This window comes from Phoca vitulina, unplaced genomic scaffold (genome assembly GCF_004348235.1).
Source record: "Phoca vitulina isolate PV1807 unplaced genomic scaffold, GSC_HSeal_1.0 scaffold4, whole genome shotgun sequence".
NCBI lineage: Eukaryota > Metazoa > Chordata > Mammalia > Carnivora > Phocidae > Phoca > Phoca vitulina.
Window position 1 is genome coordinate 76,445,852 of NW_022589707.1, and position 27,862 is coordinate 76,473,713.

Below are 27,862 nucleotides of genomic sequence, written 5' to 3' on the forward strand. Positions count from 1 at the left end.
ATATATATGCATGTGTGTAAATACACACATATGTAAGAAACAGGATACATATTTGTCATATAATTTCCATTCTTTACAAATTATGCACGCAGTAAGAGAAATATTTTACTCTATAATGTTTTGGTATCATTTGCAGACAATTACTACGGCACGCCAAAGCCTCCAGCAGAACCAGCACCATTATTATTAAATGTGACAGACCAGATACTTCCGGGAGCCACTCCAAGTGCTGAAGGAAAACGGAAGAGGAATAAATCAGTGAGCAACATGGAGAAAGCAAGTATAGAGCCTCCTGAGGAGGAGGAGGAAGAAAGGCCTGTGGTCAATGGAAATGGAGTAGTAGTAACACCAGGTTAGTCACATATATATATGATTATATTTACCTTCAGAAAGAGAAGATTATATTAAATGGAAAGGATGTAATTCTTGTATCCCTTTTATTAGTTTTAATTTTGATGTATCAAGCAATTAATTCAAGTTCCTCAATTTTTGGTTTCACTTACACAGTATTAATGGCAATATAATGAATGGTTTCTACATCTTAGAAAATGTTACACGTCATGAATATGATTGTGTAAAGGTCTGGGGTCTTTGCTGATTAATATTAGGTAATATCTATCCTTAGAAATCTTAGTATACTCGCGGTTCTGTAAAAAGAGGTTGTGTCATAAAAAAAAAGACGTTGTGTCATGTGATTTAGTTAACAACTTCAGTGAACACAGTCCTCAGAATGACTGGAGCTACACCATGTCTGTATATTTTTCTCTCCACCCTTACCATCTAATCTGGCAATGTGGAGAAAGCACCTTTTTTTAAAAATTTTTTTATTGTTATGTTAATCACCATACATTACATCATTAGTTTTTGATGTAGTGTTCCATGATTCATTGCTTGTGCATAACACCCAGTGCTCCATGCAGAATGTGCCCTCTTTAATACCCATCACCAGGCTAACCCATCCTCCCACCCCCCTCCCCTCTAGAACCCTCAGTTTGTTTTTCAGAGTCCATCATCTCTCATGGTTCCTCTCCCCCTCCGATTTCCCCCCCTTCCTTCTTCCCCTCCTGCTATCTTCTTCTTCTTCTTCTTCTTTTTTTAACATATATTGCATTATTTGTTTCAGAGGTATAGATCTGAGATTCAACAGTCTTGCACAATTCACAGCGCTCACCATGGCACATACCCTCCCCAATGTCTATCACCCAGCCACTCCATCCCTCCCACCCCCCCTTCTCCAGCAACCCTCAGTTTGTTTCCTGAGGTTAAGAATTCTTCATATCAGTGAGGTCATATGATACATGTCTTTCTCTGATTGACTTATTTTGCTCAGCATAACACCCTCCAGTTCCATCCACGTTGTTGCAAATGGCAAGATCTCATTCCTTTTGATGGCTGCATAATATTCCATTGTATATATATACCACATCTTCTTTATCCATTCATCTGTCGATGGACATCTTGGCTCTTTCCACAGTTTGGCTACTGGGGACGTTGCTGCTATAAACATCGGGGTGCACGTACCCGTTCGGATCCCTACATTTGTATCTTTGGGGTAAATACCCAGTAATGCAATTGCTGGATCGTAGGGTAGCTATATTTTCAACTTTTTGAGCAACCTTCATACTGTTTTCCAGAGTGGCTGCACCAGTTTGCATTCCCACCAACAGTGTAGGAGGGTTCCCCTTTCTCCGCATCCCCGCCAACATCTGTCGTTTCCTGACTTGTTAATTTTAGCCATTCTGACTGGTGTGAGGTGGTATCTCATTGAGGTTTTGATTTGGATTTCCCTGATGCCGAGTGATGTTCAGCACTTTTTCATGTGTCTGTTGGCCACTTGGATGTCTTCTTTGGAAAAATGTCTGTTCATGTCTTCTGCCCATTTCTTGATTGGATTATTTGTTCTTTGGGTGTTGAGTTTAAGAAGTTCTTTATAGATTTTGGATACTAGCCTTTTATCTGATACATCATTTGCAAATATCTTCTCCCATTCTGTCGGTTGTCTTTTGGTTTTGTTGACTGTTTCTTTTGCTGTGCAAAAGCTTTTTATCTCAATGAAGTCCCAATAGTTCATTTTTGCCCTTGCTTCCCTTGCCTTTGGCGATGTTTCTAGGAAGAAGTTGCTGCGGCTGAGGTCGAAGAGGTTGCTGCCTGTGTTCTCCTTTAGGATTTGGATGGACTCCTGTCTCACACTTAGGTCTTTCAACAATTTGGAGTCTATTTTTGTGTGTGGTGTAAGGAAATGGTCCAGTTTCATTCTTCTGCATGTGGCTGTCCAATTTTCCAACACCATTTATTGAAGAGACTGTCCTTTTCCCATTAGATATTCTTGCCTGCTTTGCCGAAGATTAGTTGACCGTAGAGTTGAGGGTCCATTTCTGGGCTCTCTGTTCTGTTCCATTGATCTATGTGTCTGTTTTGGTGCCAGTACCATACTGTCTTGATGATTCCAGCTTTGTAATAGAGCTGGAAGTCCGGAATTGTGATGCCGCCAGCTTTGCTGAGAAAGCACCTTTATACATTGACTTGGTGAAGGCACCCACCCTTGAACAAGGAAAAGACTTGTTATCTCTTTGATTTATAACCTATCATTTCACATATATAAAGAATATCAGGCAGATATAAAGTGTGTTTACACAACGTAAGGCTTTGCTATTATCTTGTGCTTATTACTAACAGAGTGCCAAATTTTTTATTACAATTATGAAAGATATTTTTCATTATGTTATTCATAACTAAATGTTAAAGCAAAAATATGTCATTCTTGTAGCCTCTAAGCTTGGAGTAAGTTTGCAAAGTTTTGTTTTAGTTATTTTTTAATAACAGCATATCAGTTGGCACTGAAAATCTAAGAACTATGTTAAAGCTCTTAAAAAAATGTTAACACATGCACTTTGCTTACGTATTATTCATAATATATTTCCTACAACTACTCTGATGTCTGTATTTTTAATTATCACTGTACTGTTTCTATAGTGACATAGTATTTGAATTTTCATGCTCAATTATTTTTATCAAAGTTTCGTAAGCTTGTTTTTTACCTTCCTTGTTCATAATACCTGCAAAAATGTCCTTCCTTGAACATAAGGAGACCAAAATCTAATCTGTGCCAATCAAGGTGTAAAACCCTAAAAGGGTTTCATCTTGATTACTCAGAGGAGGACAACCTCCTCCATTAATATAATGGTGAAAAATTTATACTCTGATCTTACCAGTCACTGATTTCTGGATACAAGTGCTAAAAATCACTATTGGTACATAATGTAACTTGTTTACTAAAGACCCTGTGCTGAGGTTCAAAAGGTAAAGAGCTGAATAAATGTATATGAGAGGAAAGCAATTTACAGGTTTACAGATAATTGTCAAGCAATTGGATACCTTTTCTTTTTTGATTCTGTAATGCTTTTGTCAAAATATTTAATTTTCATTATGGAATATGGATCCATTATGGAATAGATTTAAATTAAGTTGATAGCACATAGTTTTCTTAGTTATCTTTGATATGAGAAGCAAAATGATTCAGCCAAGTGGAAGCAATAATCACAAAAGAAGCAGAAGTTGGGGATCAAAGAGCAGTTACAGAGGTTTTTTTTTTACTGGTTAACACCTTATAGCTAAAAACATAAAATATTGTCCTTGGTTGGGCCTGAATCATTGGTCTCTATTTCATGTCTACTCTGTATAGGGCAAATCAAATGAAGCATTCTTGACCCACAGATTTGTAAACTAGAAATTTATTTAATTGGGGGTCATAATGAATCTAGAAAGCACTATTCCTTTCAATTCATACATATTAGACATAAGGAATTGGGATTTAGTTTGTGTGTGTGCTTGTTTGTTTTTGGCTAGGAAGTCTTAAGGACCCCAAGGAAAATGGATCAGTTTGCACTCTTCTTAACCAGCCCTAACAGTGTGTCTGTTCCTGGACCTCTCAGCCTGAGGACTGTAGAAAACAACTGCCCAGGCAAACTCTGGGATGCCTGGATGCTCAATAGATGCCACAAATGCTTACAGATGCTTCCAGTGGCTCTGTAAGCCTGACTGGGCAAATGGCCCTTATGCAGTCTTGTTCTTTCCCTTGTGGCAGATGAGAGACATGTAAATTAGGCAGCTCTTCACCTAGTGTTCAAAGATGGAGGAAACAGCCCCAAACCAGAAATTGGTCTGTCATTCCTTATTAGAAATCTTTGTTTTTCTTTATGTTTATCCAACAGAAATTTTAGGATTCACTTTGCCTCCCTCTCATATACATTCACTCAGCTCTTCACCCTTTGAACCTCGACACATATTTTTTTCTAGCTGAGGGTCTTTATCCTGCCTTTGTTTTTCTTCCCATACTCCGTCACCAGATATAAGACACTTCCAACAATATTGAGAAAATTGTTGCTTAAATTTTAGTTACTGCCTTGTACCAACTAGGAGCCTATAATACTAATTAATAACAGACTTCAATTCAGACCATACATAGTATAATCGATGTGGTGCATTTAGAGAGTTGAGGAAAGCTTACTGAGGTAATTTTATTCCATTACATAAAAATACTGATAATAATGATAATAAATAATGTAAAAAATAACTTCTTTTGGATGCTTACCATGTGCTAGGAACTCCCTAACTTCATTATGTGTACTAGTTCACTTAATTCTCTTAACGGATTTTACAGGCTAGGTACTATTTCATAGATTAGGACACTGAGATACACTACAGGTAAGTAATTTGCCCAGTAACCAGCATTTATATATAGGAAGTATCGATCCAGAACCCATGTTCTTAGCTGCAATGCTATCTGGAGTCTTACAGCACCAAATAGAAGCATAAATACGTTTCTCAGCAACATGTATACACATGACCACTATTTCACTTGTACCCCTTTAAAAGAGACATTATAAGCTTCTACCTACCGAAAGTTTCTTATTTCTTTCATTTCTGGAAATCATATGCAACTCAACTTACATGGCTATGTGGATATAAAAAAAATTCCTATTTTTTAAATAATATTCTGTATTTAAGGATTAAACCTACCTCTTTATACTTTATACTTTACTGAAATGAATTATTTTCTTCATGTAAATAGATTTTAGAGGAGTCCTCGATTTACTCCTATTACTCATTTTCTTCATCTTTTCTCCTTTCAACTTAGAACTACACATTCCTTTTACTTTCAGGCCATATTTATGTAAAGTTGGTGACCACCTTTAAATATATAATTTCTATATGAAGTGCTACTAACATTGTCCATGATTATCCACATATTTTATGTGAACTGCTTAATGTTAGGTTCCCTTTTTTGCTCAAAATTACATCAGACAGATGGATTTAGCCCATATCACCAAGAAAAGCCATAGAATGATCTTTCAGTGTCTCAGATCAGAAATGTTTCTCTCTCTGACACGTTACTTTGGTGATAGAAGTCAATATAGTTCTATCCTTAGAAATGTAGTTCGATTCTTGTTGATACTGAAAGCTACAAAAATAAAAATGAAGATAAAGTAAATAATGGCAACTCTCTGTTAATGAGTGCATAAGATGGGCTCGACATATAGTACATAAATTCTCTTATTCCATAATCATAGTATGATTGCTTAACAAAGAATATGCTGAAGTTTAGCTTAAGGTACTTAACTAAGGTGATAGTTAATTTAGTAACAGAATCGAGATCTGAGCCCGGGAATACCTGAATTCATCCCCTTTCCACCAACTTTCTCTGGGCTGTTAACCATGCTGAGGACAAAATGATGCCTGACCTCCATAAGGATGAAATAGCCTTACATCATCTTAGAGAATCTGTCTTTAAACTGGTATTTAAAATTCATATCCCCAGGAAACCTTTCCGTGACATTAACCTCACCTATACTTAAACGTCTTTATCTTGTGGCATCCAGCCCTGTAGCTTCAAATACTGTAGATTTACCCGCAGCCTTCACTTTTCTCTTACGTTCCAGGGCCGTATTTCAAACTGGACTGCCCCTCCTAAGCATTCCTATAGCAACTTAAATGCAACATTCCACTTCACAAGCAAATCAACTCATAAAGGCCTTTACTTGATTTTTCAAATTCTGCTTTTCACCCAGATACCTCAGAGTTCTTTGATACTTCTTTCCCCCAGCCTTGCTTTATAATATTGGATATAAAAGATCACTAGGCCTGTAGTTTTAATCTCTTTTTTCCAAATGTCATCGTCCTAGATTACTGCTTTATCACCTCATTTGTGGACCACAATCCCCTAAGGGATCTAATTCCTCCAGGCTCCATCCCTATCAAATTGCCTGTTATTCTTCCATCAATTAAAGATTCTTTTTTTTTTTTTTTAAAGATTTTATTTATTTATCTGAGAGAGAGAATGGGAGACAGAGAGCATGAGAGGGGAAGGGTCAGAGGGAGAAGCAGACTCCCCGCTGAGCAGGGAGCCCGATGTGGGACTCCATCCCGGGACTCCAGAATCATGACCTGAGCTGAAGGCAGTTGCTTAACCAACTGAGCCACCCAGGCGCCCAAAGATTCTTTTTTTTTTTAAAACAAGTTTGTCATTCATTTATTACATAAATCCATACAAATAGATGTACATTTAAGATCATGTGGGGGTGATTTTAAAATATATCCACAAATTCTTTCATATTTCCCCCTTCAGGAGGTAGAGTTTAATTCCCCTCCCCTTGAGTATGGGCTATACTTAGTGACTCACTTCTCTCTCTCTCTCTCTCTTTTTTTTTTTTTATGTTCAGTTAGCCTAAAGATTCTTGAACCAGAACTTGATCATGTAATTATCCTTCCCAAAACTTGGATGGGCTTCCATTTCTACTGCTCCAAACTCCTTGGGCAACCCCTCAGGTCCTCCCACATTTGACCGCAACGTCTCTGTTAGCTTTGGCCTCCATGACTCCCCCATCTCTTCTCTCATCTGCATCCCATACTCATAAAACACCTCTACCTGTTTGATAAGGCCTTCTCCATATTGTAACCTCCTATTCTTTTAGTCAGAATTCAATAAAAAATGTTGATATTCCCAAGAAATCACTTGTTGACTCCCATAATAAAAAGTTGAAACTGTCCATCTCTGAATTATTGAAGTACAATTTTACACTCTTCATTCATTTGGAAGATATTGATTAGCCTGGTACTTGTAGCTGACTTTTCATAATGTGCATGTCTGGCATCCCCACATATATTGTAAACATTGCTAGGACAAGGGCTACTTTTACTTTTTTGTTTACCCATGTCAGTGATTAGTTAGATCTTCAAATATTTGAAGAACTTGTAAATCTGTATTTTTTTAGTCAACCAAACCTCTAGAGAATGTCAGAGTTTTACATGATTAGTATTTCATGCTCATTTTACACTGTTCAGTGTCTTCCTCATGCATTGCTTCTAAGTTTGAAAGATATGACATTCCTGATCTTATGTTCCTGCAAAAGTTATATGAGAACTAAAGAAAATTATGTAGAATTATATTTGAAAATGTATATTCTTAGAGATGAGAATTATTCACTTTCTCTGTGAAAATACCAAAAATAGGTGGATGTTGAATCACTATATTGTACACCCAAAACTAATATAACACTGTAGGTTAACTATGCCAGAATTAAAATAAAATACAGAATAGGTGGATAATAAGTAGATAGTTTTTTGTTTTGTTTTGTTTTGTTTTTAAGATTGAACTTTTTTGAAGAAAAGAAAATCCTGTAAACCACAGTAACTGGGTTAAGCTTTCTTGGATTTCTTTTATTCCATGAATTATCTGCTAAACTTTTCCGGAAAGTAATTCACTATTATATTGTAACTTCCCCTCACTAGCTATTAGTAAGCCTAGTGCAAGGAATTAGAAATGCACATATATTTTAAAGGCAGCTAACTCTCTCTGTTAATACACACACACACACAATGCCAGGAGGAACAGGGCCCGTGAGAGCTACCTTCACCAACAAAGGGAATACAGTATGTGTACACAGAGCTGCCTTCTCCAGGCCCCCAAGCCCTCAATTAGTGCGAATGAACTGCCTCTCCCAGAGAGCAAACAGAGTGTCCCTTATGTGGTCACCGAGTGTCCTCAGCAATGATCTCAGTTCACCATTAGGGACCCGCATCCAGGTCCTGTGCTGCTTGGCACGCTGACTGTGCATGTACCATCAGTCCTGGTTCTGTGAATGAGGTCCTGTCACTGTCAAAAGAATTATGTCCTCCATAGTGAATCTCGCTGTTTTCCTGTGAATAATAGCCCACTCTGAAACCACCCCAGTGCCTATCCCCTGCTTATTTTTGTGTGGGTTCACAGAGACTGTGATCTGTGTATCCACTCAGATCTTTATCTTTTTCTTCTTTTCTTTCTTTCTTTCTTTTTTTTCTGGGCGGGGGGGAGGCTTAATTTTATGATCTTGTTCCCAAACACTGTACTAGGTTTTATCTTTCCATCAGATGGGGCAAATTCTGGGGACTATTTTAAGTTAACCTTCTAAAATTAGACATTCCATTTATAAGTCAGGGGCATCTTTTCTTAAAATGATTATTTAAAAGTTAGAAGCGCCCTGATTGTCAAATGTTCTGAGTATCTGGGTGTGATTATAAAGTAATAAGATAGTCATTTTAGAGCTCCTGCTTATGAACTACAGTAGTAATTGTAAATACAGCATTGGGGAAAAGTTGAAATCATGATTAGTTTCATGAATATCACTTCAAGTCAAGGCCAACTCACTTTGCTGTTAAACTAAAAGCGATGCATTATTTGAACCTCTTCATGCCCTCACACTGATTCAGCATGTTGGGGATCTTGCCCTCAACCTGTGTGGAGAGTGTTTTTCTACTTCTCTGAGGGTTTGTATGATGTGTGTTAAGAGAAAGATTTGATACACGAATGAGGAATTCGGAGCAAGAACAACCAGGGCAACACTCGGGCTTGTACAGTGCTTGCAGAGAGCCTGAGGACTGGTGGCCGTGTTTCAGTGTTTTCAGGTTCTCCAGGCATCCTTAGAGCTTAATCGTATTTCTAGTCATAGCCATCCATTCTTTCTAGGTCTGATTTTCACTCTGTGTTCCATTACCTTGTCTCATATTTCTCCTCATAAGAAGAGATTGTAATTGCAGTGTGAAATCTCAGCTACTTTATTGCCAGACAAAGAGTGCTCTAGTTATTTCTGGCTGAGGGCTGGACTTTGTTCTTGAAGAGAGAGGGAAGGTCTCTGTGCACACTCATTCCTTCGACAGAGCTCCATTGCTGGGAAGAGCACCTCATTTTTTCCTCCTAATTGACTTCTTGCTCTCATCAAACAATACCTTGATTCCAATTTGGCCCCAGAGAATAGCACTTGAATTATCAAGATCAAAATGAAATAAAGTCTTCTTTTTTTCCTCTTTCACACCCTTTGATGTTCATAAAACTTCGCAAGGCGATGTTATGTTTTATATAGCACTAGTCTCCTGGAATTTTTTCAGAATTTTGAAAGCAAGATCTAAAAGATATTGCACATTTATGTCCTGTATTTCACTTTGTATCTTGCTTTGGTCTTTGAATATTTTCAATACTTATATCAGTTTCTCTTACCCCAAAGTTAGTTGAGGGTTTGGGGGACTTGTTTCTATATGATAAACATCTTTCAAATGTATTACATTATTAAAATCATTTCACATATACAGTTTCAAAGCTATGAGGATTCATTTTATTGCCATTATTCCAGTCTACTTTTATTAAAATGTGAAAAAAATATTGCAGAAAGAAGAAAATATGCTAATCAAGGCAGCTCTTCTCCCCTGTTGATGGGAAATAATTCCCTCTACTAATCTTCCTAGTGAGTCTTTACAATTTAGTTTTTTATATCTTGGATTTTTTTTTTTTCCTTGTCATCTTCTACTCATAGTCCTTGACTCTTCTATTTTCCTAATTTCACATTTTGTTCTGTTAGTGCTCCAAAGATCCTATAACCAACTGAGGGTTTCAGATAGAGATGAAAAATAATTTTGAGGTATCAAATATGATTTGTTAGTAATTCACATTTTCCTGGCTAGCTCCCCTGAATGGATGAGATGCAATTTGCTTACAAATACTACAGATAGAAAATCATTTCTTTACAGGACTGGGAATTTCTGCTTCCTCAACTGATATATCGTTTCAAAAATCAGAAGCATAGTTAATTGCTACCCTAACTTTCCCTAATTCTAATATTTTATTCTAGGTTTATTTTTTATATTATCTAAATATCTATATCTATATCTATAAGTTTTATATATATAAATTGCCACTGTGTCTAAGGGCCACCCCTCCTCATTCACATACCTTATAGGAAAAGAACTTATATGCACTGTTGGTGAGAATGCAAACTGCTGCAACCACTGCAGAAGGCAGTATGGAGTTTCCTCAAAAAGTTACAAATAGAACGACCCTATGACCCAGCAATTGCACTACTAGTTATTTACCAAAAGAATACAAAAACACTAATTCGAAGGGACACATGCACCCCAATGTATATAGCGGCATTATCTACAATAGCCAAATTATGGAGACAGCCCAAATGTCCATCAACTGATGATTGAATAAAAAAGATGTGGTATACATATACAATGGAATATTCCTCAGCCATAAAAAAGAATGAAATCTTGCCATTTGCAACGAGATGGATGAAGATAGAGAATATAACGCTAAGCAGAGTAAGTCAGTCAGAGAAAGACAAATACCATATGATTTCACTCATACGTGGAATTTAAGAAACAAACAAACAAAGGGGGGGAGAAAAAGGAGAGGGAGCAAACCAGGAAGCAGACTTTTTTTTTTTTTTTAAGATTTTATTAATTTATTTGACAGAGAGAAAGAGAACACAAGTAGGCAGAGGGCAGGCAGAGGGAGAGGGAGAAGCAGGCTCCCAGGACCCTAGGATCATGACCTGAGCCGAAGGCAGACACTTAATCGACTGAGCCACCCAGGCACCCCCCAGGAAACAGACTTTTAACTATAGAGAACAAACTGATGGTTACCAGAGGGGAGGTGGGTGGGGGGATGGGTTCACTTGTTGTGATGAGCACCAGGTGTTGTATGGATGTGTTGAATCACTACATTGTATACTTGAAAATAATATTACACTGTATGTTAACGAACTGGAATTTAAGTGAAAACAACAAAAAAAAGAACTTATGTAATGCATTGTTTTTAGAATTTAGAAACACTTTTAGCAGAACTAAGTAAAACAAACAAACAAACAAAAAAAACCACTACCTAAAAGTCAGTAATCAGTGTATATAGAACTATCTCTGAAGAAGCAGAGAAGTAATCATCTTTGCTAACTGGATTGCTGCAGCACTGGGAGTAGAAACAGGAGGGAAACCTACTTTGCACTGTATTTTCCCTTTGTACTTTTGGATTTCGTCCATGTGCATATTTTAGCACATCAAAAAAGTAGTTGGTTTTTTAAATGATAAGCAAAAATTCACTAATCATTCAATGTCAAACATTTTAGCACCCATATAATTCCTGTTTTTATTTTAGAAGTTTTTGGAAAATTGGTGAGAGCACTCTGTTAGCAATAAGCTATCATCTGGACCTCTTTTAATCAACTGGCTACATAGAATGCAGGTGACCACTGCATGACTGCTTCCTTTCTGAAGACGGAATACCCTCCACTTTTCACTATAGGATATAATCTATAGTATGGCCATAATAGAAAATCAATTGCAACGATATTTTTCTCTTGTTTAAAAGTCAGCCCTGAAATGTTCATTCATGTACAAGACCCTGGGGTTCAAATTTTAACTAACAACTTCAGCTTCTAGAAGTGAAGTGAGGATCATGCTCTGGCAGCCCCCACCCCCACGAAAATAACAGTAAGATCTTGGATCAGTGTAACAAACATGCTTTTTGATGAGGTTACTGAGTTGGCAAGAAAGCAGGAGAAATCTTCAAGCCCCAGCCCATCTACTGCCATGGTTCCTACCACAAATGAGCAGAAACCAAAGTGGGGAGGAATCTGTTATAAACAGACTTGAAAGCCAAGGTTGCCCTGGGAATATATGAGGATACTAAGCCTTGGGCTAGTATAAAATTGGGAAGCCAAGTCTCTGATTCTGCGTTAAGTCTGTACCCTCAGTGGAGCCAAAGCGTTGCCGAGCTGATAGCTCAGTAGCAGCCCCTCATGCCCAGCAAGGTCAAATGCAAAACTCTGCAGGAGATAATACAGAACTTGAAAAAAAAGTGTGGATTATTATCTGAGGATTATTTTCCCTCTTTTAAATCACTTAACACCCAAACATGTCTCAACGGAGGAAGAAAAACTCAATTTATGTGAACACTTTTTAAAAAGGAACTGTTAGCTTCATGTGTATCTCTCTCTCTCTCTTTTTTAGTAATTGTATTTAAAAAAAATCTAATATCGGGCGCCTGGGTGGCTCAGTTGGTTAAGCGACTGCCTTCGGCTCAGGTCATGATCCTGGAGTCCCGGGATCGAGTCCCGCATCGGGCTCCCTGCTCGGCAGGGAGTCTGCTTCTCCCTCTGACCCTCCTCCCTCTCATGCTCTCTGTCTCTCATTCTCTCTCTCAAATAAATAAATAAAATCTTTAAAAAAAAAAAAAAATCTAATATCTTTGAAATTATGCAAACTTGACCACACTTCTTTTTTCTGTCAAGAGTGATCATTTAGGTTGCTTGACTGATTTCACTATGCAATTTATTTAGTATTTTAAGTAATAGAATTCACCGATAATAATATGTGACATTTACTGAACACCTACTATGTTTTAATAGTTTACTGCTCTAAGCAATTTCTATGCATGTCATATCTAATGCTTATAGGTAGGTGATATTATTATTCCGGTCATACAGTTAAGGAAATTGAGGGTTTAAATACCTTGCTCAACATCATACTGTAAAGAACAGATTCAAACCCAGGCAGTCTGATACCAGCCTTAGCGATTATGTTCTATTGCTTCTTGTGGAGTGTGTTTGCTCTGTTACCTGAGAATCGCTAAACAGAAAGCAAAAGAAAAAAATTATCTCAAATTATTCCTATTCTCTTTTCTTATTAGGTACAAATATGTTCCTCATTTTTTTTCCCCCTGTTAAATGTTCTCTAGCCATGCTTCTTTCCAAAGAAATAATATGAGTACAGGAGAAAAAAATTATTAGATTTATTAAAATTTGTCACGTAGCCATTAGAAATACAAATCACAGAGCTCTCACAAGGTAAAACAAATTTTGGAAATTCAAATTTTATGACTGTTCAAGAAATAAAATCAACAATTTCCTGTCTAGCTTAAAAACATTATTTTCCCTCATTTTGAAGGTTGGCAATTACAGAAGGCTAAACATTAACTACATGTATAGACCATGTCAAGTGAAAATATGGATAAGGTATAAAACAGGCATTCTTCTTGAAATGGTTTTATCTTGGTTTGTGATTATTCTTTAATAAAACTGAGTGGGAACATTCAAAGCCACGGCATTCTGATTTATCCTTAGTCTTCTGTCCGAAAGGCAATCTGTTGCCTTTGTAAGCAAATGAAATGGCAACCATACAGATTGTTCTATATCAAAACCTTAGACTGGACCAGAGCCATAGGATTTATGCGAGCTGGACTGAATGCAAAAATGCATACATTTAATTCTCTTCCAATTAAATGGCTTTCAGTCCCTCTACTATGTACACAGATCTTTGAGTTCTTCTGAATTCCTTATGGGAAGAAGAAAAGGATTTGCTAAATCTAACAAAATACCATTAGGGTAGGAGAGATGGAAAAAATTATTTCTTAATTCTTCACAACAGTAAAAGTGTACATAAAATGTGTTTTTTATAGGTCCTCATTTATAAGAATGTACATTGTCAATGTCTATTTTATGTCTCAGTGTTGCTGTAGAGTTTCTAGGAAATTCAACAGTTCTTGTCAAAGAGAAATTTTTTTCATCATTGCCATTCTTTAAAAAAGAGGTGTTCCTTCTTTATTGAAATATTCTTTGATTCTATTGTTTGTGAAACAAAACAAAACATGCCTTGTTCTTGTTTGCAAGGCATCTAAGTGACCTAGAAATGCACAATGAAATGCTCAAAAATACCAGTGTTTGATAAAGTCTGTTCACTTCAGCAGCAAGCATCTTAGGAAAAAAAATTACATTTACATATCCAAAAAATTCATGTTTAGATTTAACAATAAAGTCATGCTGAAAAATATGTCTTGGAAGGCAAAAAGGGCAGTTCTACATGACTACTTCTTTTTTTTTTTTTTAATTTTATTTATTTATTTGACAGAGAGGTAACACAGTGAGAGAGGGAACACAAGCCGGGGGAGTGGGAGAGGGAGAAGGAGGCTTCCCGCGGAGCAGGGAGCCCGATGCAGGGCTTGATCCCAGGACCCTGGGACCATGACCTGAGCCAAAGGCAGATGCTTAATGACTGAGCCACCCAGGTGCCCCGCTACATGACTACTTCTAATCAAGAAATAGCTTCCCACCACTATAAAACTAAACATATGCATGGATTATTTGGTTCCTTCTTAGTCAAAACTTAAATAGTCTAGGTCTTCTCAAACTACAGATCTTACACAAATGAGATTTGTGTGAGGGCACATTTGTACCCATGCTCGTCTAAGCTGAACTCCATGAGAGGAGAGGAGTGCTAACACGTGCACCCTTGGTTGGCATGTAAGATCTGTTCTTTCCCATCCTTTTATTACTAAAAATCAGCTTGGGTGGTGTATCCAGATAATGGAGTATTTTTCATTGCTAAGAAGAAAGGAGCTATAAGCCATTAAAATACATTGGATAGACTTAAATGCATATTGAAGTGAAAGAAGCCAATCTGAAAATGTCTATACCATATGACATTCCAGATAAGGCAAAACTATGGAGACAGTAAAAACATCACTGTGGTTGCCAGGAGTTAGAGGGGAGGGCAGGATGAATTGGCAGAGCATGGAGGATTTTTAGAGCAGTGAGACTTTGTATGATATTATAATGGTGGATACATGTCATTATACATTTGTCTGAACCCATAAAATATATCACCCAGGGTGAATCGTAATTTAATCTATGGTCTTTGGATGATAATTCAAAGACTATGCATGGGGGTGGGCAAGGAGCCTATGGGGAATCTCTGCACCTTTCTCTTAATTTTGCTGTAAACTTAAAATTACTCTAAAAACTAATCTATTAAAAAAATCTATTCTGTTCTTAATGGGTACATTCTCAGTTACTTATACCCAACATATCTGATTAAAAAAAATAATAAGCCTCATACAAAAGAAAGGCATAATCATATTATCCAAAATGTAGCAAAGTTATCTTCTATTTTCCTTATTAAGCAGGGAAACTATTATGATGTAGTAGGAATGCTCAGTGAATTGTAAGCTGAACACGCCTAATATACTATGTAATTAGTTGAATTGTGCTCCCCCTCCCACAATTTATATATTGGAATCCAAACCACCAGCATCTCAGAATGCAAACGTATTTGGAAATAGGGTCATTGTAGATGTAATTAGTTAAGATGAAGTCATACTGGAGTAGGGTAGGCCCCTGATCCAGTATGACTGGTGTCCTTATAAAAAGGTGAAATTGGGACACAGACATGTACACAGTAAGAATGCTATATGAAGGTTGGAGTTATGCTACCATAAACCAAGTAACTACCGGAAGCTAGCAGAGAGGTCTGGAATAGAGCCTTCTCTAGTGCCTCCAGAGGGATCATGGCCCTGTCAAACCCTTAATCTAGGATATCTAGTCTCCAGAACTGTGAGATAATACATTTCTACCATGTAAGCCATCCAGTTTGTGGTATTTGTTACGACAGCCCTAGCAAACTAATATGTACCATTTGGACCACATTCTCTTTGGCCCACTGCCCAGCCTAGTGCCTGACACTTAGTAGGGTCTCAACAAATATTTACTAAATTAATTAATACCACTGTCTTAGTAATAGAGGAAACACAATGCCAGTTCCTTCTCCAGCTGGGTGCTCAATGTTGGAATTCCTCAGACAGCTCCCTTAGATATCCTTATTTCCATGTGCTATATTCCCATCCTAGAAATTTGTATATAACTCTTTTGTGCCGTTGAGTATCACTTAATAAATCATTACGATAGTACTCTGTAGAGTTACCCAGAGTTGGGGGGAGACACTTCCTCTCTACCCACCATGTTGTCTTGCATGTCAAAGAAAATACTTAATTTGAACTCCACTGGCACCTTAACTTACTCTGCTCAGAAGAGGTGGAGTGACTTACCTGACTGATGCATCTTAAAGGATATCTGGGCCTGCTTAGCTCAACTCCTCTTTTCCTTCCTTTTGATGTTCTACATTCCTCTTCTGAGAATAGGTTCTGCCCCTGAGTGGGAAGCCTGCCCTGGTTCCATGCTGCCTGTGGGTACTTTGGCATGATTCTGGGTCTTACCAGAAGTCCTTGGCTCTCACCATAAACTGCATCCCTAGATTAGCCTTTACGAATAGTGAATGTGAGACTGTTTTGGTTGTCTATTTGCCTTACTCATTTTTTCCCTCTTATTTTGTTCAGGTAGAGAAAGCAGGTGATACTTATTACTTCCTATCAAGCCAGTTCACAATAGCCTGATAAAATTGTTTTTCTCTCCCCCATTAAGCTCTTGTCAAGTATCGTGCATATCGTAGCTATTAAATTCCTGTTTGCTAATGTAATGATTGATCCATTAAATAAGAATAAAGGAATGAATGAATGAATAAACAAATGTTAAACAAACTGAGAGAACTTGGCACCATAATCTGGGCACGTCATTATATAACTAAGACATCTCCAAAGACTCTAGACTTTAGTCAAAGAAAAAAGTGTATCTGTTCATAGCTAAGCTTCTTGAATGAATTCTCTGTCAGTATATTATATATTTTCTTTTCATTCATTCTTTAATCCATTCCAACCTGGCTTCCCCACCCACCATTCTACTATAACTACTACCATAACTGGTAGCTAATATCACCAGTGATCTTCATGTCCTTAATTTCAGTAGATTTTATGCCCTTATCTTGCTGGACAATTTAGAAGCTTTGGCCACAGGTAGTAAATGTTTCCTCCTCATTGCTCTTTGCTTGGTTTTAATGGCATGAGGATCGACTGATTTTCCTATTACTTCCCTGGCTGCTGTTTCCTAATCATTCTCTCACTGACCGTTAAATGTGGGAATTCCTCAGACAGCTGCTCTAGGGATCCTAGTTCCTACTTGCTGCACTGTCTCTCTAGGCAATTTCATTCACTCCTCTGGCTTCAATTATAATGCAGTCTAGCTATATACTGTTGTCTCTCGAATTGATTCTCTCCAGCCAAGAACTCTCTGACATGACATCTCCATTGTGAGTTTGGCATGGAACTCTGTCTCAGTGTGCCCAAAACTATGCCCATACTCTCCCTGACCCCCCGCACAGTCCTGATCCTTCTCTCATATTTCCTATCTCAGTGTATGGCTTTGCCACCCACCAGGTTTACCATGATGTCTAAATATTTTTTCAATCCACTTCTTTCCATGCCCGTGCCACCATCATCTCTTGTCTAGAACACACAAATAACTTCCCACAGACCTCTAAATATCTACTCTTGCCATTCTCAAACCCCCAGAACAGGGGATCTTCATAGAGAATGAAAATCTAATTGTGTCATCTCCTTGATTAAGATACATCAATGCCCTCTCGTTGCTTTTAGGATACAGTCCCGAATTCTGAGCATGCCTTCTAAGGCCTTGCCTAATTTGGTCCTTATCTATTTTTTCTCCATTACCTTCCTCTGAAAAAAGTCTCTTGACTTCTTTTTCATGTTTCAGGTTGTAGTACATTGGGAAAAAAGGGCTTTCCTTGACTCTTTATATAAAATTAAGTGAATGCATATGCATTATATCCCAGCTTTCACTGGGAAAGCATTCATTACACTTAAACTTGTTTAAAGATTACACATCCTGACATATTTTGAGGTCTGCGAGAGCAGGGATCATGCCCGTCTTATTCATTTTTCTGTTCTCAGTCCCTGACAACAATTGAGTGCTTAATAAATATTGATTAAATGAATATTGAATGATGAATATTTCAGAACATGACTTTGCATTTTAACTTTTCAAATGCAACGTGACATTTGGAAATACCTGAGAACAGTGTATTTTGTGCATTGGTAATTACTTGTAATAAGGTACAGCAATAAGAATCTAAAGGGAGCTATGGTACCTTTTTTTTGCTGCTTCTTTCCTACACATTTACAAAGGTCAATTCTGTATGAGGGATCAACTGGAAGACTACATCAATAAGGGGCCGTATTCTTTTTAAAAAAAGTGTTCTTTGCCCTTAAAGGGCAAAACTATGAAAGCTTGTAATGTATTCTTGTGCTTCCTAATTCCTAAAGGTACCTTAATATGGCCCTCAGAGATTGATGCACATAGGGAAAACATTGATCTAAGCAATTGATTGAGACAAATTTGGCATTCTACTTTAACTCATTGTAAATTACTGTTATTAATTTTTAAAGTTATAAAAATAATAGGTAGCCAGTGAATGCAAAGATAACATAAAGAAAACTTCTCCCACCCCATTTAATTTACTATCCTTAAGGAATCAAAGTTGACAATCTATTGTACACCTTCCATCCTGTTTGCATGCTCATATATACAAAATTATATGTATATATCTAAGGGAACTCGGTGTTTGCTTATTTTTAAAAAATAGGATTAACAATATATGTTCTCTGCAACTTGGATTACTCTTTGAATAGTAATAATGAATGTCTTTTCCAACTCAATAGATACACACTTAATTCGCTGTTTTTAAACTGTAGCTTTCCATGGTAATGATAATCACAATTTTCTTAATCGTATTCTCATTGATAGGCATTCAAACCATTTTCAGGGCTTTCTTACTACAAATACTGCTATGCATATTGTTATATATGTATTCTTATACCACACTACCTTTATTTCTAGAGGATACAGTCTCAAAGTGGGATTACTGAGTCAAAGAATATGTGCATTTGTATATTTATATTTTTCATGTTAATAGCTATTGATTATGTTTCCAAATGATTGTACAATTTCATATTTTTAAGTTGGCTGTCCTATCCTCACACTGGCATCTGTCAGTAGGACTCTCGTTCCAGTTTCTGGGTTAAACTGTCTCTACTACACCTTCTGCTATGAGGAAGCCATAGTGACCCACTGCAGGTCTACTGGTTCTCTACTCTTAGTTACTTTCCAAGTCTCCCACTGGGGCATAGTTGGACTTTTAGATGACATCCATAGCACAAGGGAGTCTTGGAAGTGGTATTTGCCAATTTTTTTAAAGATTTTATTTTTTTTTTTTATTTTAGATAGAGAGTGTGAGTAGGGGAGTGGGACAGAAGGAGAGGGAGATAATCTCAAGCAGACTCTATACTGAACGTGGAGCCCAACCCACGGCTCGATCTCACGACTGAGATCATGACCTGAGCTGAAACCAAGAGTTGGATGCTTAACTGACTGAGCCACCCAAGTGCCCCTTACTCACAGTCTATCTGTTCTGACCCTCCAGTGGAGATTTGAGGCTACTCTGCAGGAAACATTTCTCCCAAAGTTGTAAACTAAAGTAATTCATAGTTCTCCCTTCCTTTGGACTCCCTTCACCTTTTCTTTGGTTTCCCTTTTCTTACCACAACCACATCATACTCCAGACCAAAACCTAAAGATAGTGGTGCTGAATCCCTGAAAGAACCAGGCAGTGTCTTAAACCTGAACATTTCCCCTTTAAATTTCTCTCCAATCATACCATCTTACCTTGCAGGAACTTACTCTATATTATATCTTTCTTTTTATTTACCCCAAACATGTTTCTTTCTCTAGATGGCGCCCACTCTACTCTTTGACAACAAATATGACTCATGGTCTATATTTAGTGGTAGAAAAGCGAAATGGGAAGAAAAAGAAATTCCAAGTAGTTCAGAGAGAGTATACATTAGAGGATATTTCAAAAATATCCCTATTATACAATTACATTACATCTACACCTTGACCAAAATACTTGCCCAATAATCTAATCCCATGAAAAGATAGCCTTTAAAATTATCTCATTTACCCACTCCCTGTTGTACCCCTATTAGACCTTTAAAATGTCTTTATTTCCCTGCCTTTTCTCCACCCTCTAGAACCTGAGCTTAACCAAGATATAGTTTAAAACCGATGCTGTTATTAGATTTTCCATATAATGTTTTCTTCTCTTTCAAGAATTTGTCTTTAACACGTATTATGCATTTCCAGAAATGTGATCATCCTCCATTGACATTTAGGTATATCATGCAGGATACTTCTTCTTAATTTTTATTTTCTCCTTTTCTCTTCCTATTTTGTTGTATCTGCTCTGATTCAATTGCTGTGAAATGGTTAGAGTAATTCCTCAAACGTTGTCCTCAAGTAGGATGCATGGGTAATATATACTCAGAACTTCTGTTGTTTAAAGTGACTTTCTTTTGCCCAGATAGAGGAATAATATTTTAGTAGAGTTAAGTTCTTGAGTTGCTGATGTAGCACATTGTTACAATCATGACTAAAAAGGCAAATCTCTATGTGATGTTACTGTTGAGTTAGAAAATAATCTACCTATCATGAAAAATGCTTACTCTCTTCTTTCAAGACCTCTTTTTTTCCCCTCAAGTTACTACAGATGTTACTTTATTGTCTTCGAGCTTAGAGTATCACAGATGAAAGATCTCATGTTCTTCTGTTCCTCTTTTCTTTGCAAGTAATCATATTTCTTCAGTGCAGGAGCTTCTAGAGTTGCTTTTTAATATTGGAGTTTGGAAATTTTACTTAGATGTGTTTAGGAGTCTATATGCTTCATTAATCTGGTGTCAGATTCAGTGAACCATTTCAGTCTGCAAACTCAAGTGTTTCTTCATCTTAGGTAAATTTTCTTCTATTTTTTTTGGTTGTTGTTGTTGCTGTTGAGTTATTATTTCTTTTCTATGTGTTCCTTTCCTCATTCTGGAGCTCATGCTATTTACATGTTGGGACTCTTGGGTCTCTCCTCCAAGCCTGTTACCATTACTCTTAAGATATGTATCTTTTTTTAGGTTTTACTCTATTGTGTTAGTTTTCTATTGTTGCTATAACAAATTACCACAAATGTAATGGTTTAAACAATGCAAATTTACTGTCTTACATTTTTGTAGGTTAGAAGTCTGACATGGAACTAGCTGGGCTAAAATCAAAGTATCAACAGGACTGTGTTCCTTTCTAGAGGCTCTAGAAGAGAATCCATACCCTTGCCTTGCCAGCTTCTAGAGGCCACCCACATTTATTGGCTTGTGGTTGGTTGGTCCCCTTCTTCTATCTTCAAAGCCAGCAACATTGCATCTCTTTGGCCATTCATTAGTGTCACATCTCTCTCTGACCCTCCTCTTCTGCCTTCCTATCACACTTTTAAAGACCCTTGTCATTACAGTGAGGGCCCCTGAATAATTGAAGAAATCTCCCAATCTCAAGGTCTTTAATTTGATCAGATCTGAAAATTCTCTTTCACCATGTAAGGTAACATTCACCTGTTCCAGGAAGTAGGACATGGACATCTTTAGGGAGTCATTATTCTGCCTGCCACACCTGTGTTGTGAAATGGTCCTCCAATTCAGTAATCATCAATAATTAGATGAAGGATAGACAAGAATTATGAGTGAAAGGGGAACTCAACTAGGCCTAGAGATGATTTTCAGAGCTGTTTGCAATCATGCTTTTCCTATTAGCCTTCATGGAGCTTATTCCCTGGTGCATCATACTCCACACTCATTGAGAAGTTCCTGTGGCTAGAGTGACTAACCACATGCTCTTGTTATGTTGTAGAATCCAGTGAACATGAAGACAAGAGTGCAGGTGCCTCAGGGGAGACACCCTCCCAACCTTATCCTGCACCAGTGTACAGTCAGCCTGAGGAGCTGAAGGAGCAGATGGATGATGCAAAACCAACTAAGCCTGAAGAGAATGAGGAGTCAGACCCATTGCCTGATAACTGGGAAATGGCCTATACAGAGAAGGGTGAAGTCTACTTCATTGAGTGAGTTTCACATATTTCTTTGCATATTGCTACAAAGATCATAACAGTATGTAAGTGATGTAGCACATAGAGATATGGTCAAAATAAAATACTGAGTTTTATCATTTCTGATATTAGCTTCCTTCTTTGTGAGAGAATAATGGACAGTGCCTTAATGCAATTAGATTACGCTATAGATTATAGCTATAAATCAAAGAATGAATTAAACAATTACACTGTAAAATTTGTTACACTCATGACTAAAAAGGCAAATCTCTATGTGATGTTACTGTTGAGTTAGAAAATAATCTACCTATCATGAAAAATGCTTACTCTATTCTTTCAAGACCTCTGTATTGTCCAAATGAGATAATACCATCTTTTAACTATGATTGCTGGAAGAATCTACCATCGTGTTCAATGATGCAGCCATTTAGAGCAAAATACTTACTTGTCACAAAAGACAACATTTTAAGTATTTCATGCAGAGGTCAGATGTCAATAAAATTATTTAGGTTTGCATTGTGTAACTATACATCGCACTCATTTTTATTAATTTCATTCTATTTTTTGCTTACCGTTTTTATGACTTGCCAAGGAAACTGAAATGCTAATCTTGAACTCCCTGGTGATACTCATTCTAATCTTTTCTTGCTTTTTGGACTTTTTTTCCAAAAAAAGAAATTTTAATATATTTTATTAACAATACTGTCTTTCCTTTCCTTTATCTTCTAGGAGTAGAACCACTTTTTTTTTTAAACAAAGCCCTAAATTGGAGATCTCAGCAGAAAATTAAATTGTTGATGTACATAAGACAATCAAAATATTCACTAGGAAGAATAAAAACTAAAAATATTGTAAATGAACACTTATTCCCGCAACACTTATTCCCTCCAACAAGACTCAAACAGAAAAATTAATAAAACCTGAAGTTTTCAGTGCTGACTGTAGATAAAAATATGTAAACTCTGATTATTCAAGAAAAAATATTAAAACTGGATTTCCTTCCCCAACCTGGAGTGATTTGTGACTTAGATCTCCATAGGCAGAACTCAGTTGTGAAATTGAAATGTTACCACATGCCAATATTTAATTCTCATGTGAAGGTGGGAACTTTGATACATTTGGCCAAGGGAATATATAATGAGGTAATTACCTGGTGCTCTGCTTGACTCCAACATGGGATGAGAAAGGCAGTGTTTTGCAGAAAATGAATCTCTACCACTCACCTTTTGACAGATATTGTAAATTTAAAAAAAGAGTAAGAATCTCTTGCATTATTTTTTGTTCCTATAATCAATGATCCGAAGACACCTTTTATCAACTAATTAGAAAAGAAGAAGTCATATGGAATTTTTCAAATGCTCAGAAGTATTTAAATCTAAAAATATAACTTTATTATTGATAAGCACAGCACGGGGCCACTCACAGTATAAACCCTAGATGTGAGTTCACATGCTGATATTCAGGAAAATTGATAATCAGAAGGAGACTGATAATATACACATTTTTTATTATATAATGCAGGAGGAGTAAGGATATGTGGAAATAATAAAAGAAAACCAGCATAACAAGTTGATTAAAGAACTGTTTCCTTACAAGGTTTCCAATAATGCAATTATAAAAATCTTTGTGATTACAAAATAATCTTTTCTCTTTTAAATAGTGTCAGATTTTGGGATTGTGAAGAAAAGGGACTTTGAAAGACAGAAGTTGTGTTCATGGTATATAGTAAATGATGAGGCTCTGTCTGGACTTGGAAGAATCTACCAAAATGATTCTGTTAATACTCTAGTGAGTCACCCAGTGTCAGAATTCAAAGATTCGTAAGATTTTGTACTTGTTCTCAAATTTATTGTTGAGATTTATTGTTCAAGTTGGGGAAGAGAGACATATAATTATAAACAGTCAGTAAACAACTAATTTCTGAGTTTTGTGGTACTATTCAGAAAAGAATATACTCAGCACAGACTTAAGTAATAAAAGGAGGCATCATAGGGAAGGTGGGGTCACACAGACTTGGCAGTGTGTAGACACAGCGTTCCAGGTATAGGAACCCAGTCCCTGGGCTTATCAGGGATAGTGAGAAGACCCTATGACCCTACTAGAGAAGAGGTATTTGTTGGTGAATCCTGGGCAATGATTGCTCTGTTTCCATTTTGCTAGATCATTAGTGATTTTGAAAGACAGGCAGAGGGTTTTGTTTGTTTATCTTCTTCCTGTTCCTTCAGGGAAGAATGAATGAGCAGGGGAGCAGAGATAGGTTGAGGTGGAAAATTAAGACACAAAAGAGGAGACAGTATCATTTTGGTGACAGAGCTGATGCTAGAGACACGCACCCAGAGTTTAGGAAAATGAAGCCTTGAATTAAGGCTGAAGTGGGGGTATGATGGGAAGGAGGCTCCTATAGAAGGCAGGTGCAAACGCCCTACTTAAGGAGGTTCCTCCATAGAATGGAGGCATCCTCCACCCCCACCCTTCACCCAGGATCAGTCTGAGCTGCGTCTTTTCTTTCTTGAAAAAGTCACATTTGAATATCAAGACTCAGTGCGATGAGCTCAAATATCAGACTAGAGAGGGATCAGTGCCTCATTTCCACACTATGACCACGTGTACTGTGGTTTCCTTTCTCTCTGCCTGAATTTCACTCTGCTTTACTTTTCCCTCCATTTTTTCACTGATTCTCTCCTGACTGCTTTCACTCTTTCCTCTGGAATGCCCCTTCCTTCCTAATTACAGTCAGATACAATCAGCACTTCAACCCACTGTCATTGACCTGTGAGTACTTTGCTGTTGATATCACAATGAATTCTTCTGTGAATATAGAAGGCCCTTGGAAAGAGTCTGATAGAGCAGGAGCTTGACAGGAGAGGGATCATGGTGGGGCAATAAGGACTTTCTTGGGGACTAAGCTATGATGGGCCCAAGAATTTCTAACCAGTCCTGAAGCAAAGTCAAGGTAAAGAAAGAAGACGAAAAGGCAAATAGAGAAAATTAAGAGAAAGATAAAACAGATGGAAGGGAAGATAGATGTGTGAGGTAAGGAGAGCTGGCATCAGTGAGAACTTCCCTCTGGCACAAATATTGTGAGTCACTTATAGTAATGGAAGTCTCCCCTGGTAGGCAACACCCCTCATTACACTTCACTGAATTCTGTCTCCTATGAAAAAAAGGTTGTGATAAAACAGAAAACAAGTGAGGGGCACCTGGGTGGCTCAGATGGTTAAGCGTCTGCCTTCGGCTCAGGTCATGATCTCAGGGTCCTGGGATCGAGCCCCGCATCAGGCTTCTGGCTCAGTGGGGAGCCTGCTTCTCCCTCTCCCTCTGCCTCTCCCCCTGCTCATGCTCACTCTCTGTATCTCTGTTGCCTTGAATGAATAAATAAAAAAATCTTATTTTGTAATACAAATTACAGAGAGTAAACACAGACCACATTTTGTGACTGGGGGGATATGCTGAGCTTAGAAATCAGAAATCTGGAGTTGCTTCATACCAAACAATTGATTTTACTTTTCTTTCCAATAAATTTCCCAAGTTTCCTGTCTACTCTTTAATAAATAAAAGCTTAAAATATTTTTGAAATGGTAATTAGTGATTTACTTAAAACTTAAGGGAATACAGAAATGGCAACACAAGAGGAAACAAATTATATGTGTGTCTTCCTGAGAGTTTAAAAGCAAAATCAGCCCGGACAATGATTTAGGAAACCATGTACAGCCATGACATTGTCACAGATGTGATTTTCAGTTTCAAAAGCCTGCTTTTAAAAATCTATTATTTAAGATGACATAGCACTCACTACCATTCAGGAAGATGGTAGTAAACAAATAGGTTCTTATTGTCATTTTGTTTTTTGCCAAAGCAATGGCAGTCTCTTTTATGTCACTAACTAAACTGAACCCAAACAAAGAAGGAATTTAATGGGATTCCCAAATCATGTCAATACAGATTAGCCCTATGGCAGCTCTGCTTTATGGAACATTTAGCCTCTGGAATAGTGACTTTCTGGCCGAGAAACTTATAAACAAATACTATTTGTAATATGAAAGTTTACTTTTATTTCAGCCAATGTTTGTTGATGCCGTGGAGGTAGTATGGGATGATGGCAATGGCTTTGCAAGATGATGGTACTATGAGACCTTAAGAATGTTAATTTGTCCAAGAGTGCTTTAGAATCTCAACTATTAAATCGGGTATATCAAATGCTCACAAGGTGGTTATGATATAATATGTGTAATGTAGGCACCATAGCAAAATGATCGAGAGCAAGGACCCTGGAGGCTGTGTCCCATGAAAGTATGATCTTGTCAGTTTTGCTGAAAACTGTATTCCCCGCCAGTCACAAAATGTGGTCTGTGTTTACTCTCTGTAATTTGTATTACAAAATATATTGAATTTTTTTCATAATCTTTTTTTCTTCTGCCTGCACAAGACTCCAGTGCCATCTCCAGACAGAAAGTAATATGTTTTAGACCCAAAACAGTATGCGACTCACACTCATGATATCCCAAACACTATTTATAATAAAACCTCTCTTAAAAATGTTTTCTAAACATATGAAAGATAATATGATGGCAAACTCACATAATTCACAAGGTTAATAAAATTTGGGGGAATACTGTTTAGGAAACGACCACTATAGAAGTCATTGACAATAACTTTTTATGTAGATTACCAATGTATAAATTGAAAAAATAGTAAAACTGTGAAAGAATGGAGTCTTGAATGAAAAAGTTCCCACTGTTCATCATCAATTAGATCTATCCAGTCATTGCCTTTAATCTTCTTTTTGGAAAGATGATATAAAAGGGAGAGAAAGTCTTCTGGAAAATGATGTAACCATCCTGAGGATTTTATTGACTATAATATAAAATGTGTGTAATATAAAATATATATAATATAAAATGTCAACTTATAGACTTTTAAGAACTAACGTTTAGGGGCACCTGACTGGCTCAGTCAGTAGAGCATGAGATTCTTGATCATGAGTTCGAGCCCCATGTTGGGTGCAGAGATTACTTAAAGAAAAAGAAGAGAGAGGGGCGCCTGGGTGGCTCAGTCGTTAAGCGTCTGCCTTCAGCTCAGGTCATGATCCCAGGGTCCTGGGATCGAGCCCCGCATCGGGCTCCCTGCTCGGCAGGAAGTCTGCTTCTCCCTTTCCCACTCCCTCTGCTTGTGTTCCCTCTCTCGCTGTGTCTCTCTCTGTCAAATAAATAAATAAAATCTTTAAAAAAAAAAAAAGAAAAAAAAAAAAAAGAAAAAGAAGAGAGAGAGAGAACTAACATTTATTTTTTAAATTATGTAAAATGTAGTCAATAATCTCTGATTATTGTCTCTGAACCTCTATGACAACTACTATTGAAACTTTAACATCCAAACACATATTGAATTGCCCAATAGATTCTAAAATATTTACCTAGACCTTGTTTACCTTGTTCAAAAGATTATGCTTCTTGCTGTCAAACATCACTGACTTTAATCTCTGATTATTCTTCTGATGTAGTATTTCCCAGATGAAAATACATTTTACTATCAGTTAAAGACTAAGATTAAGAATTGGCTTTGTAGGAGGACTTTTTAAATTCAATGTGTTTGTTATTGTTCTAAGTCTGTTACTATTTTTAGAGAAAATGCAGCAAGGGAATATGTTTGATAATAAAATTTCAGTTGATGAAACATCACCTAGTGTTTGTGCAATACTGAAAACATTATTTTGATCTAGGCGGCAATATAAAAGTAGAGGAGGAGAGAGGAAAAGGAAACAAAAATAGATGGATGAAAGGAGGACATGTCTTAAAATTAGCCTTGAACTGGATCACCTTAAGGGGTTTATACCCTGACTGGGAAAACATAGAGTGATGGAGAAATGGAATGGAGGATACAGTGTGGCATGATCTATATGAAAATC

The 27,862-nt window shown here is 37.1% G+C and overlaps 1 protein-coding gene across 3 annotated transcripts in view; it reads left to right on the forward strand.

Moving 5' to 3' along the window:
- The window catches only part of MAGI2 (membrane associated guanylate kinase, WW and PDZ domain containing 2), a 1,320,571-nt gene that overhangs the window by 856,117 nt on the left and 436,592 nt on the right, over nucleotides 1-27,862 (forward strand). For all 3 annotated transcript variants that reach the window (XM_032401138.1, XM_032401137.1, XM_032401139.1), the window contains exons 4-5: nucleotides 137-352; nucleotides 21,765-21,975. In XM_032401138.1, the coding sequence (XP_032257029.1) occupies nucleotides 137-352; nucleotides 21,765-21,975 (427 nt within the window). The remainder of the gene's footprint in view (nucleotides 1-136; nucleotides 353-21,764; nucleotides 21,976-27,862) is intronic.